General features: G+C 43.2%; 1 protein-coding gene across 1 annotated transcript; it reads left to right on the forward strand.

Moving 5' to 3' along the window:
• Nucleotides 1-6,942: 6,942 nt before the first annotated feature.
• Nucleotides 6,943-13,914, forward strand: LOC119316532 (RNA polymerase I-specific transcription initiation factor RRN3-like). The gene is made up of 16 exons (XM_037590852.1): nt 6,943-7,025; nt 7,123-7,279; nt 9,248-9,352; nt 9,441-9,512; nt 9,595-9,666; nt 9,748-9,981; nt 10,409-10,519; nt 10,601-10,714; nt 10,804-10,905; nt 11,481-11,549; nt 11,626-11,732; nt 12,081-12,164; nt 12,245-12,335; nt 12,532-12,651; nt 12,797-12,981; nt 13,267-13,914. Exons 2-16 carry the CDS (start codon nt 7,172-7,174, stop codon nt 13,580-13,582), a joined length of 1,890 nt encoding a protein of 629 aa, XP_037446749.1. The 5' UTR covers nt 6,943-7,025; nt 7,123-7,171; the 3' UTR covers nt 13,583-13,914.
• Nucleotides 13,915-15,880: the final 1,966 nt, after the last annotated feature.

Here is a 15,880-nt window from a genome sequence, read left to right on the forward strand (position 1 = left end):
ACGGATCTGAATGTTGCAAACCCATTGACTAAGCCTCTCTCACGAGCAAAACATGATCAGCACCAAGACTCCATGGGTGTTAGAATCAATACAATGTAATCTAGATTATTAACTCTAGTGCAAGTGGGAGACTTAAGGAAATATGCCCTAGAGGCAATAATAAAGTTGTTATTTATATTCCCTTATATCATGATAAATGTTTATTATTCATGCTAGAATTGTATTAACCGGAAACTTAGTACATGTGTGAATACGTAGACAAACAGAGTGTCACTAGAATGCCTCTACTTGACTAGCTCGTTAATCAAAGACGGTTAAGTTTCCTAACCATAGACATGAGCTGTCATTTGATAAACGTGATCACATCATTAGAGAATGATGTGATTGACTTAACCCATCCGTTAGCTTAGCACTATGATCCTTTAGTTTATTGCTATTGCTTTCTTCATGACTTATACATGTTCCTATGACTATGAGATTATGCAACTCCCGAATACCGGAGGAACACTTAGTGTGCTATCAAACGTTACAACATAACTGGGTGATTATAAAGATGCTCTACAGGTGTCTCTGATGGTATTTGTTGAGTTGGCATAGATCGAGATTAGGATTTGTCACTCCGATTGTCAAAGAGGTATCTCTGGCCCTCTAGGTAATGCACATCACTATAAGCCTTGCAAGCAATGTAAATAATGAGTTAGTTACGGGATGATGCATTACAGAACGAGTAAAGAGACTTGCCGGTAATGAGACTGAACTAGGTATGATGATACCGACGATCGAATCTCGGGCAAGTAACATACTGATGACAAAGGGAACAACGTATGTTGTTATGCGGTTTGACCGATAAAGATCTTCGTAGAATATGTAGGAGCCAATATCAGCATCCAGGTTCTGCTATTGGTTATTGACCGGAGATGAGTCTCGGTCATGTCTACATAGTTCTCGAACCCGTAGGGTCCGCACACTTAATGTTCGATGACGATCGATATTATGAGTTTATGTGTTTTGATGTACCGAAGGTATTTCGGAGTCCCGGATGAGATCACGGACATGACGAGGAGTCTCAAAATGGTCGAGACATAAAGATTGATATATTAGATGACTATATTCAGACATCAGAATGGTTTCCGAGGTGCCTCGAGTATTTACCGGAGTATCGGGGAGTTACCGGAACCCCCAGGTGGTTATTGGGCCTCATGGGCCTAGTAGTGGAAGAGAGGAGGAAGGCCAAGAGGTGGCGCACGCCCCCTAGCCCAAACCGAATTGGAGTAGGGGGGCGGCCCCCCTTTCCTTCTCTCCTCCCTCTCCTTCCCCCTTCTCCTAGTTGGAATAGGAAAAGGGGGGGGGGGGGGCGGCGAATCCTACTTGGAGTAGGATTGCCCCCCTTGGCGCGCCTCCTCCCCTTGGCCGGTCTCCTGCTCCCTCCCCCCTTTATATAAGTGGGTGGGGGCACCCCAAAGGCACACCAAAGTTTCTCTTAGCCGTGTGCGGTGCCCCCCTCCACAGAAACACACCTCGGTCATATCGTTGCAGTGCTAAGGCGAAGCCCTGCGCCGGTAACTTCATCATCACCGTCACCACGCCGTCGTGCTGACGAAACTCTCCCTCGGCCTTAGCTGGATCAAGAGTACGAGGGATGTCATCGAGCTGTACGTGTGCAGATCGCGGAGGTGTCGTGCGTTCGGTGCTTGATCGATTGGATCACGAAGATGTTCGACTACATCAACCGCGTTACTTAACGTTTCCGCTTTCGGTGAGGGTACGTGGACACATTCTCACCACTCGTTGCTATGCTTCTCCTAGATAGATCTTGCGTGATCGTAGGATTTTTTTTTTTGAAATACTACGTTCCCCAACACATACGGATCTGAATGTGACAGACCCGTTGACTCAATCTCTCTCATAAGCAAAACGTGATCAAACCTTAGTACTCTTTGGGAATTAATCACATGGCGATGTGAACTAGATTATTGACTCTAGTAAACCCTTTGGGTGTTGGTCACATGGCGATGTGAACTATTGGTGTTAAATCATGTGACAATGTGAACTAGATTATTGACTCTAGTGCAAGTGGGAGACTGAAGGAAATATGCCCTAGAGGCAATAATAAAGTTATTATTTTATATTTCCTTATATAATGATAAATATTTATTATTCATGCTAGAATTGTATTATCTGGAAACTTGATACATGTGTGGATACATAGACAAAACACTGTGTCCCTAGTAAGCCTCTACTAGACTAGCTCGTTAATCAAAGATGGTTAACTTTCCTAACCATAGACATGTGTTGTCATTTGATGAATGGGATCACATCATTAGGAGAATGATGTGATGGACAAGACCCATCTGTTAGCTTAGCATGTTGATCATTCAGTTTTATTGCTATTGCTTTCTTCATGTCAAATACATATTCCTTCGACAATGAGATTATGCAACTCCGGGATACCAGAGGAATACCTTATGTGCTATCAAACATCACAATGTAACTGGGTGATTATAATCATGCTCTACAGGTATCTCCGAAGGTGTTTGTTGGGTTGGCATAGATCGAGATTAGGATTTGTCACTCTGAATATCAGAGAGGTATCTCTGGGCCCTCTCGGTAATGCACATCATAAGCCTTGCAAGCAAAGTGACTAATGAGTTAGTTGCAAGATGATGTATTACGAAACGAGTAAAGAGACTTGCCGGTAACGAGATTGAACTAGGTATGTGGATACCAACGATAGAATCTCGGGCAAGTAACATACCGATGACAAAGGGAATAACGTATGTTACGGTTCGACCAATAAAGATCTTCCTAGAATATGTAGGAGCCAATATGAGCATCCAGGTTCCGCTATTGTTTATTAACCGGAGAGGTGTCTCGGTCATGTCTACATAGTTCTCAAACCCATAGGGTCTGCACGCTTAACGTTTGATGACGATTTTGTATTATATGAGTTATGTGATTTGGTGACCGAATGTTGTTCGGAGTCCCGGATGAGATCACGGACATGACGATGAGTCTCTAAATGGCCGAGAGGTAAAGATTGATATATAGAACGATGGTATTTGGACACCGGAAGTGTTCCGGGGGTACCGGGTACATATCGGGTCACCAGAAGGGGTTCTAGGCATCCCCCGGCAACTACATGGGCCTAATGGGCCAAGAAGGGGACAGACCAGCCCCTAGGGGGCTGGTGCGCCCCATGTAGGCCGAAATAAAGGGGAAGGGAAGAGGGGAAGAGAGAAAGGAAGGGGAGGGATTCGGCCTCCACCTTCCTTCCTCCCTCCTCCTTCCTCCCCCTCCGGGAATTATGGTAGGTGATACGTCTCCATCGTATCTATAATTTTTGATTGTTCCATGCCAATATTCTACAACTTTCATATACTTTTGGCAACTTTTTATACTATTTTTTGGACTAACATATTGATCCAGTGCCCAGTGCCAGTTCCTGTTTGTTGCATGTTTTTTGTTTCGCAGAAAATCCATATCAAACACAGTCCAAATGGGATAAAAACGGATGGAGAATATTTTTGGAATATTTGTGAAATATGGGAAGAAGAATCAATGCGAGATGGTGCCCGAGGGGCCACGAGGCAGGGGGGCGCACCCCTAACCCTCGTGGGCCCCCTTAAGGCAGTTGATGCTCTTCTTTGGCCGCAAGAAAGCTAATTTTCGGAGAAAAGTCTGGGCGAAGGTTTCAATCCAATCGGAGTTACGGATCTCCGGATATATAAAAAACGGTGAAAGGGCAGAATTCCAGAACGCAAAAACAGAGGGAGACAGAGAGACAGATCCAATCTCGGAGGGGCTCTCCATGCCATGGAGACCAAGGACCAGAGGGGAAACCCTTCTCCCATCTAGGGAAGAGGTCAAGGAAGAAGAAGAAGGGGCCCCCTCTCCCCCTCTCTTCCGGTGGCGCTGGAACGCCGCTGGGGCCATCATCATCACCGCGATCTTCACCAACACCTCTGTCATCTTCACCAACATCTCCATCACCTTCCCCCCTCTATCAACATCGGTCCACTCTCCCGCAACCCGTTGTACCCTCTACTTGAACATGGTGCTTTATGCTTCATATTATTATCCAATGATGTGTTGCCATCCTATGATGTCTGAGTAGATTTTCGTTGTCCTATCGGTGATTGGTGAATTACTATGATTGATTTAATTTGCTTGTGGTTATGTTGTTGTCCTTTGGTGCCCATCATATGAGCGCGCGCGTGGATCACGCCATAGGGTTAGTTGTATGTTGATAGGACTATGTATTGGAGGGCAAGAGTGACAGAAGCTTCAACCTAGCATAGAAATTGATGCATACGGGATTGAAGGGGGACCAATATATCTTAAAGTTATGGTTGGGGTTTACCTTAATGAACGTCAGTAGTTGCTGACGCTTGCTAATAGTTCCAATCATAAGTGCATAGAATTCCAAGTCAGAGATGGCATGCTAGCAGTGGCCTCTCCCACATAAAACTTGCTATCGGTCTAGTAAAGTAGTCAATTGCTTAGGGACAATTTTGCAACTCCTACCACCACTTTTCCACACCCACTTTACTAACTTTATTGCTTCTTTACCTAAAACAGCCCCTAGTTTTTATTTACGTGCTCTTTATATTCTTGCAAATCTATCCCACAACACCTACAAAGTACTTCTAGTTTCATACTTGTTCTAGGTAAAGTGAACGTCAAGCGTGCGTAGAGTTGTATCGGTGGTCAATATAACTTAAGGGAATATTTCTTCTACCTTTAGCTCCTCGTTGGGTTCGACACTCTTACTTATCGAAAGAGGCTACAATTGATCTCCTATACTTGTGGGTTATCATAGGGGGGGGGGAATAGGATTAGGGCCCCAAGTAGGATTCCTCCTACTTGGGCGCCCCCTTGGCTACCCCCTCTCCCTCCCACCTATATATATGAGGGGGAGGGGGAGACGCCTAGAACACACAACAACATCTGTTAGCCGTGTGCGGCCCCCTCCACAGATTATACCCTCAGTTATATTCTCACAGTGCTTAGGCGAAGCCCTGCACGGATCACTTCACCATCACCGTCACCACGCCGTCGTGCTGAAGGAACTCATCTACTTCCTCGGCACTTTGCTGGATCAAGAGTTCGAGAGACGTTATCGAGCTGAACGTGTGCAGAACTCGGAGCTGCCGTACGTTCGGTACTTGATCGGTCGGAACGAGAAGAAGTTCGACTATATAAACCGCGTTGTCAAACGCTTCTGCTTTCGGTCTACGAGGGTACGTAGACACACTCTCCCCTTCTCGTTGCTATGCATCTCCTAGATAGATCTTGCGTGAGCGTAGGAATTTTTTGAAATTGCATGCTACGTTCCCCAACACCCCTGCCTCGTCCACTCCTCCCCGTCGATTCATCACTCCCCGGTGATTTAGTCAGAGTCACTTGTCGGCTCCGCCATGATATTTTGGCACACCTTTACTGATCGGCTATTGGTCAATCTAAACTAACAATGCTTGCATATATTTAAAAATGGTTCCTGAATCTCAAAAAATCAGCACTTAAAAAATTCTTGCGAATTTTAAAATGTTCATGAATATGAAAAAGTATTCATGAATTCACAAAAATGCTGGCAAAATTTTAAAATGTTGAGCAATCTTACCTTTTTCTTCAAAACTTCAGAAAATATGCATCGATTAAAAAAATGTTTGTAAATTTCAAAAAATATTTTCATTATTAAAACATGTCCACAAATTTGAAGACTGTTTGTGAATAGGATCTGCCGTTTTATTGTAGACCGTTTACCCTTTTTATTTAGGGGTACTTACCCCCATTTTTTTTTGAGAGAATAGAATGTAGACCTCTGACCTGGGCTTCAACCTTGATTCGGCCAGGGAACGACCGGGTTATTTTTTTTGAAAAAAAGAGCTCCCTCTCCAATTTTCATTAGAAGAAACCACAATGTCTTTGGTTGCAGCAAACTAGAACTAAAAGAAGCTACGCAAGAGGCGTGAGCTTCCGCGAGAGAAGGAGCCTCCCCCCTACTCCCAGCAGCCCAATACGACACGCCTCACCCTAGCACAAGCACTAGAATGTTAACCCGAAGACGATAATGGTGCTCCATACAACAACATTCAAAAGCGCCACAAGTACTTAGTTCATTACAGAATCCAGACTAAGATAACAAAGCAGAAGAGACAAAAAGAAGAATCTTCATCTCCCAACACGAAGGAGCCGTGGAACAGCTTCACCCTGGAATCCTCGACGCCCCTGCTCTCCAACCGTGCGCCGCTATGAAGACCTCCTTCGCAACCTGTTCAACCTGCCTTACGCCCACTTTCATTCATTTTATTTTTTCTTAGTTTTTCTGCAACACATTACAATCATGCAACCATTTAATGATCATGCTAACTGGAACGCAGGGATCGGTAACCCTGCTATTATCAAACACAACTTTGTTTCTAAGTTTCCATAATGTCCAGAAGATAGCAGAAAACCCAACTGTCATAAGATTTCTGTCACTTTTATTAAACTTTCTGATCCAGATCCCAAACAAGTGTTGGATGTTATCATGGATGTCATGCATACCAAACAAGCATTTCATGGCCATCCACAACAATCTTGCAATCGAACAATGAAAGAACATATGATTAATATCTTCTTCCCTCCCACGAAATGAACATTTACTATCTCCAGACCACCCCCTTCTAATCAAGTTATTTTTAGTTAGAATGCCCCCTCTCGAAGCGAGCCACATGAACACTTTGACCCGAGGGGGCATTTTAACTTTCCATGAAAGTTGTGTGGGTACTGGGTACCTTTATTTTTTTTGAGACATAGTTCTTTTTTTGACGGTATTTTGAGACATAGTTGTGTGGGTACCTGAACCCAGCTTGACCCGACCGGGCCTTTTATACCTGGCGTGTTTTGTTTTTCGAATTATATGTGCCGTGGGCTGAAAATTATTGTCTGCGACCCGGCCCAGGGAAGTAGGAAATCAGACCCGGGTAGCAGTTCGACCTCTATCGCCTCGCCGCCGCCCTGCACCCCTGTCTGTCGGCGAACCGGTGAGGACTCCGCGCCCCTTTCGCTCGCCGAGCTTGCCGCACCGCTCGCCCGCTCGCCTCGCGCTTACTGGGCCCTGGAGTTTGTATCTTCCACTAGGGACCCCAAGCGTGATATCCCTCCCAGGGAGGCGCCAGTGGCGAAGGCCATGGGGGCGGAGCTGCGGCGCGACGACATGGCGGAGGCGGCGGTGAAGCCCATCCGCGACTCCGTGGCGTTCCGGTTCGTCGAGCACGTGCTCCAGTCCGTGCGGATGGTATGTACCCTGCACTCATGTAGCTCTGCATTTTTGGTATGAGTGTTGTGAGACCGGGGAGGCCGAGGAGTAGGGGAAACGCTCCTTTTGTTGCTGGCTCGTCGGCCTCAAACGCTAGCGTTTTACAGCCGGGATTGCATTCGCTGGTAGAAATAGACTCTCAAGCTTCCACTGGTACTTTTATTCTTTGTTCGCTGGCTTTGATTTTAGAGAACTCGAGTTGGAGCTGTGGATGGCTGCTGGTAAAATTGGTGTTGGTGCAGCTTTTAGAGCTGTTGCTTTGGACTCCAAATTCCTAGTGCAGATCCCCCATTTGAGGGTGGGTCGCAATCGCGGAGCCGGAATAGCTTACTACGGCACTTCATATCATAAATCAATCAAGATTATGCACATTGAAAAACCCCTTAAATCAGTAATCCTATTGGAAAACCTCTCAGGCAACAAATGGTTCAGCACTTCAGATATGGTACTATATTAAAGAATGGATTTGTTAATTCTCATCTAGACGAGGAATAACAAAGTATCATCTAAACCTTACACTATCAGATTAATCAAATAAAAAAAGAAAATAAAAAATGCGCACAAAACTTCGCGTAAAATCAAATGGCGTAAGAGACTAAGAGTTAGATGTGACTTAATTAATTCTCATCTACTCCTCCGTTCCAAAATAGATGACCCAACTTTGTATTTTGGAACGGAGGGAGTAGATGAGAGTTAGCCACTCCCATTAAAGAATGCCTTGAAACAGATAGAAGACATGATTTAAAAAATTCGAAGAGGTGACACTTAGCTAATAGTAATATTAACTTTAACATAATAACCAAATGTGAGAACACTTTGAATATGAGCAATGTTTAGGTCGTTGGAATGCTTAATGTTCAATTTGATGGTGACTGGCCTTTTAAAATTTAGTTCAAATTGCTGTTGTTACTCTGTGGAAGTCAGAAACAAGTAAACATTGTAATTTGATATACAGCTCGCATCTTCTTCCCTGGGACTGCTCGGGCAAAGGCAGGGCATATAATGATCATAAAGGTATCCTTCCTATGGGGAGAAGATGTGGGATTCTAGGGCCTTATGGAGTTCTGGACCCCATGATGTACCGTGCTCACTTCTGTTGCGTGTATTGAAGTCAATTTGGGGAACCAGGTGCTTGTATCTACCCAACATTCAGGGCATCCGTTGTGTAATATTGAAATCAATATAGCAAATGCATTCGCTTATCATCATTTATAAATAATGCATCTCTTTAGAATAATATTGACACATCTAGTAACGGGTTCAAGTTCGAAATTCAAGGCTGTTATTGACGGTGAGGGAGACTGCCAGATGGATGTGCAGTGTGAGTGTTAGGGAAATTGGAAGGTGATTATTTTCCTATGGATGCAATTTTGTAATGCCATTGTGGGTTAGGCAGCAAGGTGCGTGTTATTTCTTCTATTCATACCTGAAAATCACTTCGGAGCTTCCAGACGTTCCATTTTTCTGCTGGCGAACAGATAGATTCATTCGGCGTCAGACATTACCTTTTCTAGGTTTTTAGAGAGTACTTGTTATTTCTATAGATATGCATTTTATGGAGGACTGCCATAAGTCCATAACCGACTCGCTAGATAGAATAATACGCATGTTGTTTATGGACATCATTTGAAGTTCTTTCCTGTTCTGACTGCTTATCGAGCATCTCTTCAAGCAGATCTTATTGCTGTATATATGCATTCTACCAAGAGTGACTGTCATACCATACTAGCTAGAGATACAACCTAAAGTACTGTTGTCCGTGGGCAATTTATGTTGTGTGAAAATCCGTTCCTGTTTTGACTAAGCTTATCGAGTAATTCACTCTTCAGCTTGATCCCATACCAAGAGGAGTCCATGGCGGGCATGGTTTTTCTTGGGTGGCATTAATCAACAATATATATTTCAAGAATGCCTTTCGAACCATTGACACCCTTGTCTTTGATTTAGGATCCGTTTCTAGTTGACCCATATGACATGGATCAATATAATAAGATGGTAAGCACTCTAGACACTAGCAAGAAAAAGACTCCTGATGAAGAGGCTTTGTATGTGGTAAGATATTGATCCTGTTTTCATCCATCTACCATTTTTGTATTTAACATCGCTTCTAATAAAATGCACATATTGCCTATTTTTCCAGACGACTTTGAAGGCATTGTCAGAAGCAGTATCCAAAATAGACATCACGTACCATCATTTGCTTTTGAACAATGTAATGTCATATTGAGTACTGCTCTTGCATCTCCGTTTCGTTTGTCGAGTTACTTGGATCTCACTAAAAACATGCATTTCAGATGTTTACCGTCCGCATCTGGTACTTGCAAAGAGATACATTGGATGCTTTCTTAGACCTAATAACCAGATTGGTATTCTTCTAATTGCACTTACATTATTTCCTGCATAATCTGCTTATGGCTGTCTGACTAATTGATTATTTGTCCATCCAGGCTGCAGTGGCAGATCAGTATCTCAGAGAATGTTTGCAGATGCTTGTGAACAACTTTACTCCGCCTCTTGTTCAACGCAATGAGCTGCCTAGATGGGCGGTTTCAAGGAAGAAGGATATTTTTTTTCATCTGTGTGAGAGTTTGAAAACAATCTCCGATACTGTACCCTTAGCACCAAGGATATTAAGGGATATAATAGATCGGAGTATGCCGAAGTTATTTGATAACAAAGCTGTACGTGTGGACACTATTGTATCATCTGTTTGCATAGTAATTGTGTTTTATTTTATGTCTTGCATTTCCTTATTTGTGTGAACTCCTAGGCCAACAATACATAAATGCTGAAAAAGGATCTTGGTCGCTCCAGTTCACCTGCCAATTAGCGTTAAATCTGCAGATCCTACACGCCTACATTTTCGATAATTGCAGATCTTTTTAATGCCAACGCCGACTTGTTATCGTTTAGCTTCTGTATGTTTATGTGAAGGTCTTTTCTGTCTTATAAGCCTCTTCTATATCAAGTGGTAGTTTGCATCGTGCTACCTTACATCAGCTTTGTGTTGACAATATATGATTCCTAATTGTGTCACTTATACATGGAAAAGTCAACCACCAACGTTGTTCATTATTTCATAGAGCACTGTTTCTTATGTCTTTGCAGAAGATGGTCTCGTTTGTCGAATGCATGTTGGGGCTAGATACTGACAGAATGGGGGACCTTATTGGGGCTACATTGCTGGCGAAAGTTGTGGATCTACTTACGGAGTTGGATGTATGCTCATTCTTTGTGTCGCCACTGTTTTTTCTATCCTGCAACTAATTCTTGACATTTGTTGATTGGTGAACTTTGCAGGTTAATATAACCTGGGAAGATATTATTCAAGGGGAGCATAACAAAGGTATATTTGAAATGGAGCTTGAAGATTTGGATGAGGATGAGGATGGCCTTGGACAAGCGGGAACAAAGGTTCATGCATTGTACTTAAAACTTATGCCTATCTAATTGTGTAGCATTAATAGTGAAGTTGCTGACTCAGTACTCATTTTGTCGGCTAGGTCCTTTTTGGAGGAAATGCATGTGCCGAAAAGCTTGACAGTTTAATGGTTGTTGTATGCGAGCACCTTAAGTCATGTGCGGAGCGTGGGTACCTAGATAAGGTGAGTATGTACTATGCACTATACACTGCTCTTTGGAAAGAAAAAGACTGTTAATCATATTTTAGTACCCGTAACTTAATTCTCCTACTCCATCCAGTTCGCGAGTAAGTTTTGTTTTGAACATATCTTCAGTCAAACTTTTAAAGCTTTGAACCATGTTCACCTTGGTAGTTTCGCTTTGGGACATGACCATGTTCACCTTGGTATTTTCGCTTTGTGACTGCCAATATTTAGAGTGATTACTTGAAAACCATATGTATATTTGTCTCGAAAAGTAGCTCTAGAATGTTATAGTTATCTTGGGTTTTATGCATAAACCCTATTACTCCCTCCGTAAACTAATATAAGAGTGTTTAGATTACTAATATAGTGATCTAAACACTCTTACATTAGTTTACAGAGGGAGTACAAATTAGTTGTCAAAGTTAAAATCTTGAAGAACGTGTCAATGTAAAAAATGCCATCCTTTTTGTGAACTTCATGGAGTAGTGCAAACAAGGAAATATAACTGTTGAAGCTGATTGATATATATTTTTTAATCTGTCATTTCTCACGTTCTGGTTCGAACTGGCCAGGAATTTGACATTCTGAAGACTATATTTCGAGCATCTGTGCTGAGGGTGCACAGATCAAAATTTTGCCAGGTCAGGATTGGCTTGTATCTCACTTTGCTTTTCACTTCACCTTCTTATATTTTATCCTATTGTTGTAACTTTGCAGTTTATCATGTTCTATGCCTGCTCACTGGATCCCAAAATCTGCGGTCTTGGATTTGCTTTTTTTCTTACCGACATTTTTTTGAACAAGGAAGAGGATCCAATTTCAAGGTATGTCTTAGCATGTGAGGAATACATTGTATGATCACAGCTTACTTTATATGTTGCGATGATTCATCGATTCTTTGCTTTGTTGCCATACTTTGCTTTAGTCATGTTTGGCAAGTTTGATAATCTTGTGGCTGGTGTTTGCATTGTGACAACAGTTGCGTCGAGACATGTCTCTCTATCAAGTTGCCACAATTGTGGCAAGAAATGTTTACACAGACAATTCATGCACACACCCGTCATATTTTCTCTGGCTACAGTCAGTAGTATATTCTGTTATGATCCCCATTTATAGCATAAGCTCGTACAGGTTGAAGAAATGCTAATTACCACTCATGTTTTGAAATACAGAATGTCTGCAGTTTCGTATGTTGGAAGCTATTTGTCTCGGGCAAGGTTTATTTCCGCTGATACGGTTCTTGGCATACTCAAAAAGTGTGTAAAGGAATTTATCTCTCTGTAATTTGCCTGATGTTCTTCTCAGATCTAAAATCATTGTTATTCGCTTTACCCAGATTAGTGGATTGGTGCGATGAATATTGTGTCCTTCAGAACAGAGGGACCACAGCCAATCCGAATCATCAAATATTTTACGCGACCTGTCAGGTTAGTTATTCCACCATATTCTTTTTACAACATCGAGGTTTTCGGGTGGTGGTGGGGGAGTCGGTGGGTGGGTATGTATGTCTGGGCACTGGACCAAATTCATTTGTTAAATCGTGGGGGTATGTACATTTAGTGTTGGTTTCATTTTTGGCATCATACTCTCTAAGCACTTATTTTCATATTTGTAAATCTGCAGGCTGTGATGTATGTCCTTTGCTTTCGCTTGAGATCTATTATGGATTATCCGAATCTTAAAGCACAGCTTTTTCAATTGTCTTTTGGATTTATCTTGAACCACCGACTGGAACCTCTAAAGGTCTGTATGACATGCATTCTGTGTCACCTTTGATAATATGCTCCCTTCACATATCTCCATGAGTGGCGCATTTTGATGTTTGGTGTCATTAACTGGGAAATACCATGCTATGTTGGCGGTTCACGTTTTCTTTTGTTATTACTAGGTGTGCTTGCCTTCAATAGTAAACGAGTTCCTGAGACAGGCCAAGGATGCCGGATTATTCGCTGCATCCATGTATTCAGCAGCTGAAGATGCAATCGAATCTGATTTGTCCAGGGCTTTTGGAGGAATCAACAGACTTGACACCTTCTTCCCATTTGATCCTTACCTGCTAAAAGAATCAGACAGGTTTGCCAAAAGAATCAGACAGGAGTACTTTTGAAACGTATTACAGCGGCATTGAACCACTGCTCTTTGCATTGTTTGTGCCATGTGGATTATACAGTGTCTAGCAAGCCTTGTTGCTGCTGCTGTTGGACTTTTCTTAGGTTTCAGAACTATTACTTTGACAAAAGCTGTTTGGGATTTCAGTTTTTTTTTTTGAAAGTGGATTTCAGTTTCTGTTATCTGTATCTTGAGAAGAGTTTCTAGTCATCCTCGTTATATTAATTTTTGCTCTGCTTGTACCTGCAGATACATCCGTCCAAATTTCGAGTTCTGGTCCATGGTCAAGACGACATACAACAACGACAAGGACGATGACGACGATGAGCTGCTGGACCTTGATGCCCCTGAAATGAACGTGGGCAGCTTGGACGATCATGTCGAAATAGATATCAACAGCGACGACGACGAGCTGGAGTACTCGATGAACAAGATGTCTATAACCCCGCACCGCTCCTACCACGGGATGGCCGCGGACGGTGGCGATGCTGGCCTCAGCATGCCCGCGAGGATCAGACCTTCGGCGAGCCCCCCGTCACGGTGGGCCATGTCAGGCTCACCGTAGGTTGAAGAGACATCTGAGCCGAGTGTACAACTAGGGCATGCCTATCAAACTGATACGGGGAGCTTCCTTTGGTAGTCTGTGTAGTAGGGTTAAACGGCCCATTCAATTCGCAATGTATTCAAGCCCAAGCAAGTACTCCCTCCATCCCATAATGTAAGACATTAGTGTCAGAAAACGTCGTACATTATGGGACGGAGTAGTAGTACATATATATTTTTTGGGGTTGAAAGTGTAAGGGCAGATGTTGCTAGAAAACGCTAGTTGTTGAGTGGCTGTGAGATTGTATATACTGGTGACAGCAGTGCAGTAGTAGGTCCTGTTGATTCCTGTTACGTATCTTCATCTTGTAAATGGAAGAGTGTAACACGTCCTCCGCAGCCGGCTCCTGCAAGCTGTAGGTGGAAGAGAAGCCCCGAAATCTTCCGTGCTCCCCGCCGCCAGCACCGATCAGCAGTTTTTTGCTACTGATTGCAAGTGGCAATGATAAGCTGCCTGCCTGTCTGGTTAGCGCCACTGCTTTGCGGTCGTGTTGAGCAGTCTCCCCTTGCCCATCCGTATCTTTTACCTTGGAGCCAGTGGTGGACACCCCAAAAGAGTGTTGTCTGTGTATACACATCTCATCGTAGCTAGCTAGCTTTTCTCCGATGCGAAGCGTACGTGGTCGACTTCACGTCAGTGTCTAACAAGAACACCACCTCCCGGCCAATACGTCCGTGATCTCTTGAGGTTTGCCTGCCATGTAATGGCCGGTCTTGACTAAATTGTCCAAACTAATTGTCGAAGCTAATAATAATAAGGCACAAGTGCTCTGGAGTGGAAATTAGCTAGACAATAGCCACGTGGTGGACTAAAGAGACAATACTATGTTAGAGCAACTTTAGCAGATCCCTTATAATCTCGTACCGTGAAATTGATTTACAGGGTGGAGTAGGACATGGGACACGAGGCGCCACCATCTCCCGTGCCTTGCTCTTTCTCGTCGAAGCTCATGACATCGACGTCGCCGGTCGAGGTGAGGTCCACAATAGGATATACCCCTCATTGCCGGAGCCCGACACCTCCACGACTTGGTTGTGGTGCCGGGGAATGCCGGTCATCCATAACGGCTCTGCGGCGGCGTGTGACCCCACCTCCGCGGTCTTGGCCGCAAAGATTGCAGCTGCTTCCCGCACCCTCTGCCTAGCACGGCGGGCAAGTCGCACCATAATACCAGACGGGCTAGGACCATGCATGCCACTGTTTACATCCGACTCGGACCCCAACGCCGCAGGGAAGATGTACCATTGGCGATGTTCATCACACATAGTTTGTTGCTACCGTGTGCGGTTGGGGGCTTAATAACACCTATTTGCACTAGTACAAGTGTCATCACACAACCCAACAATTAAGTTTAAACTAAATCAATACTCAAAGAAGCATGCCAACATGTCACCGAAGATCAAATCAGTTAGTTACTAAACTCCTAGTCCACGTGTATGGACCAATGTATATGGACAGGAAGAAGCTACGTACGTGACCAATTGTGTCATGCGTGACACATGAAGAATGGGAAGTGTCAACGGGGTATCGTGCATGCTTTCATGCTCGGCCACAGGATTGGGAATAATTAATTAAGTGAACTCCCCTCTAGAAGATCACATAATTTTTAAAGCAATATACTAACCTGCAGATGCCATCTTTAAAGGATCATCGCAGGTAGATGCTTACTCGGGGAGTATGTATTCCAGACAGGCAGGTGACTTGGCTGCAGCTAGTCCATGTCCTTTCAAGATGCCAGGGTTGTTTCTTCTAGAAGCTGACCCCCTACTTGGTGCATGGCCTCTATGGATGATCAGGCAACCGGCGTCACCCTGTTATTTTATTATTTCTTTTTTCTAGGAAACCTGCTGCGTATCTTTATTGATTTTTTTATTAAGGGTTAATGGTGGCATAATAATGATGTTTCATTTCTAGAATTAAAAGGGTACGTAAGTGTGATTGATAAGGTGGCGTGCTTCTGATTGGTAGTTTTTCGGTGGTAAATAAGCAAGTTATAATTAAGTAACATCACTTGTCCATCCTCTCTTTGTTTATTTAGTTTTATTGGCATGAAAATGGTTGCATAATAAAAGTTGTAACAAGAGGAACGTGTTCAAATTACATTATAGTTGTTCTACAAGTAGTACTGGTACGACTACAAGAGAAGACCATCAAGACAAACATTTATAAACGCTCTAATTTAGGCCATACTAAATTTTACTAAGAAGGCATAGATACTAAATAATAAAATAGAGTTAAATTTATCACAGATTGCAACTA

This window comes from Triticum dicoccoides, chromosome 6A, assembly GCF_002162155.2.
Source record: "Triticum dicoccoides isolate Atlit2015 ecotype Zavitan chromosome 6A, WEW_v2.0, whole genome shotgun sequence".
In the NCBI taxonomy this organism is placed as follows: Eukaryota; Viridiplantae; Streptophyta; class Magnoliopsida; order Poales; family Poaceae; genus Triticum; species Triticum dicoccoides.

Coding starts and splice junctions, on each gene's coding strand:
- LOC119316532 (XM_037590852.1), top strand. CDS start 7,172: ATGGGGGCGGAGCTGCGGCGCGACGACATGGCGGAGGCGGCGGTGAAG. Junction 9,353..9,440: donor ATGAAGAGGCTTTGTATGTG/GTAAGATATTGA, acceptor CTATTTTTCCAG/ACGACTTTGAAGGCATTGTC. Junction 11,550..11,625: donor ACAGATCAAAATTTTGCCAG/GTCAGGATTGGC, acceptor GTAACTTTGCAG/TTTATCATGTTCTATGCCTG.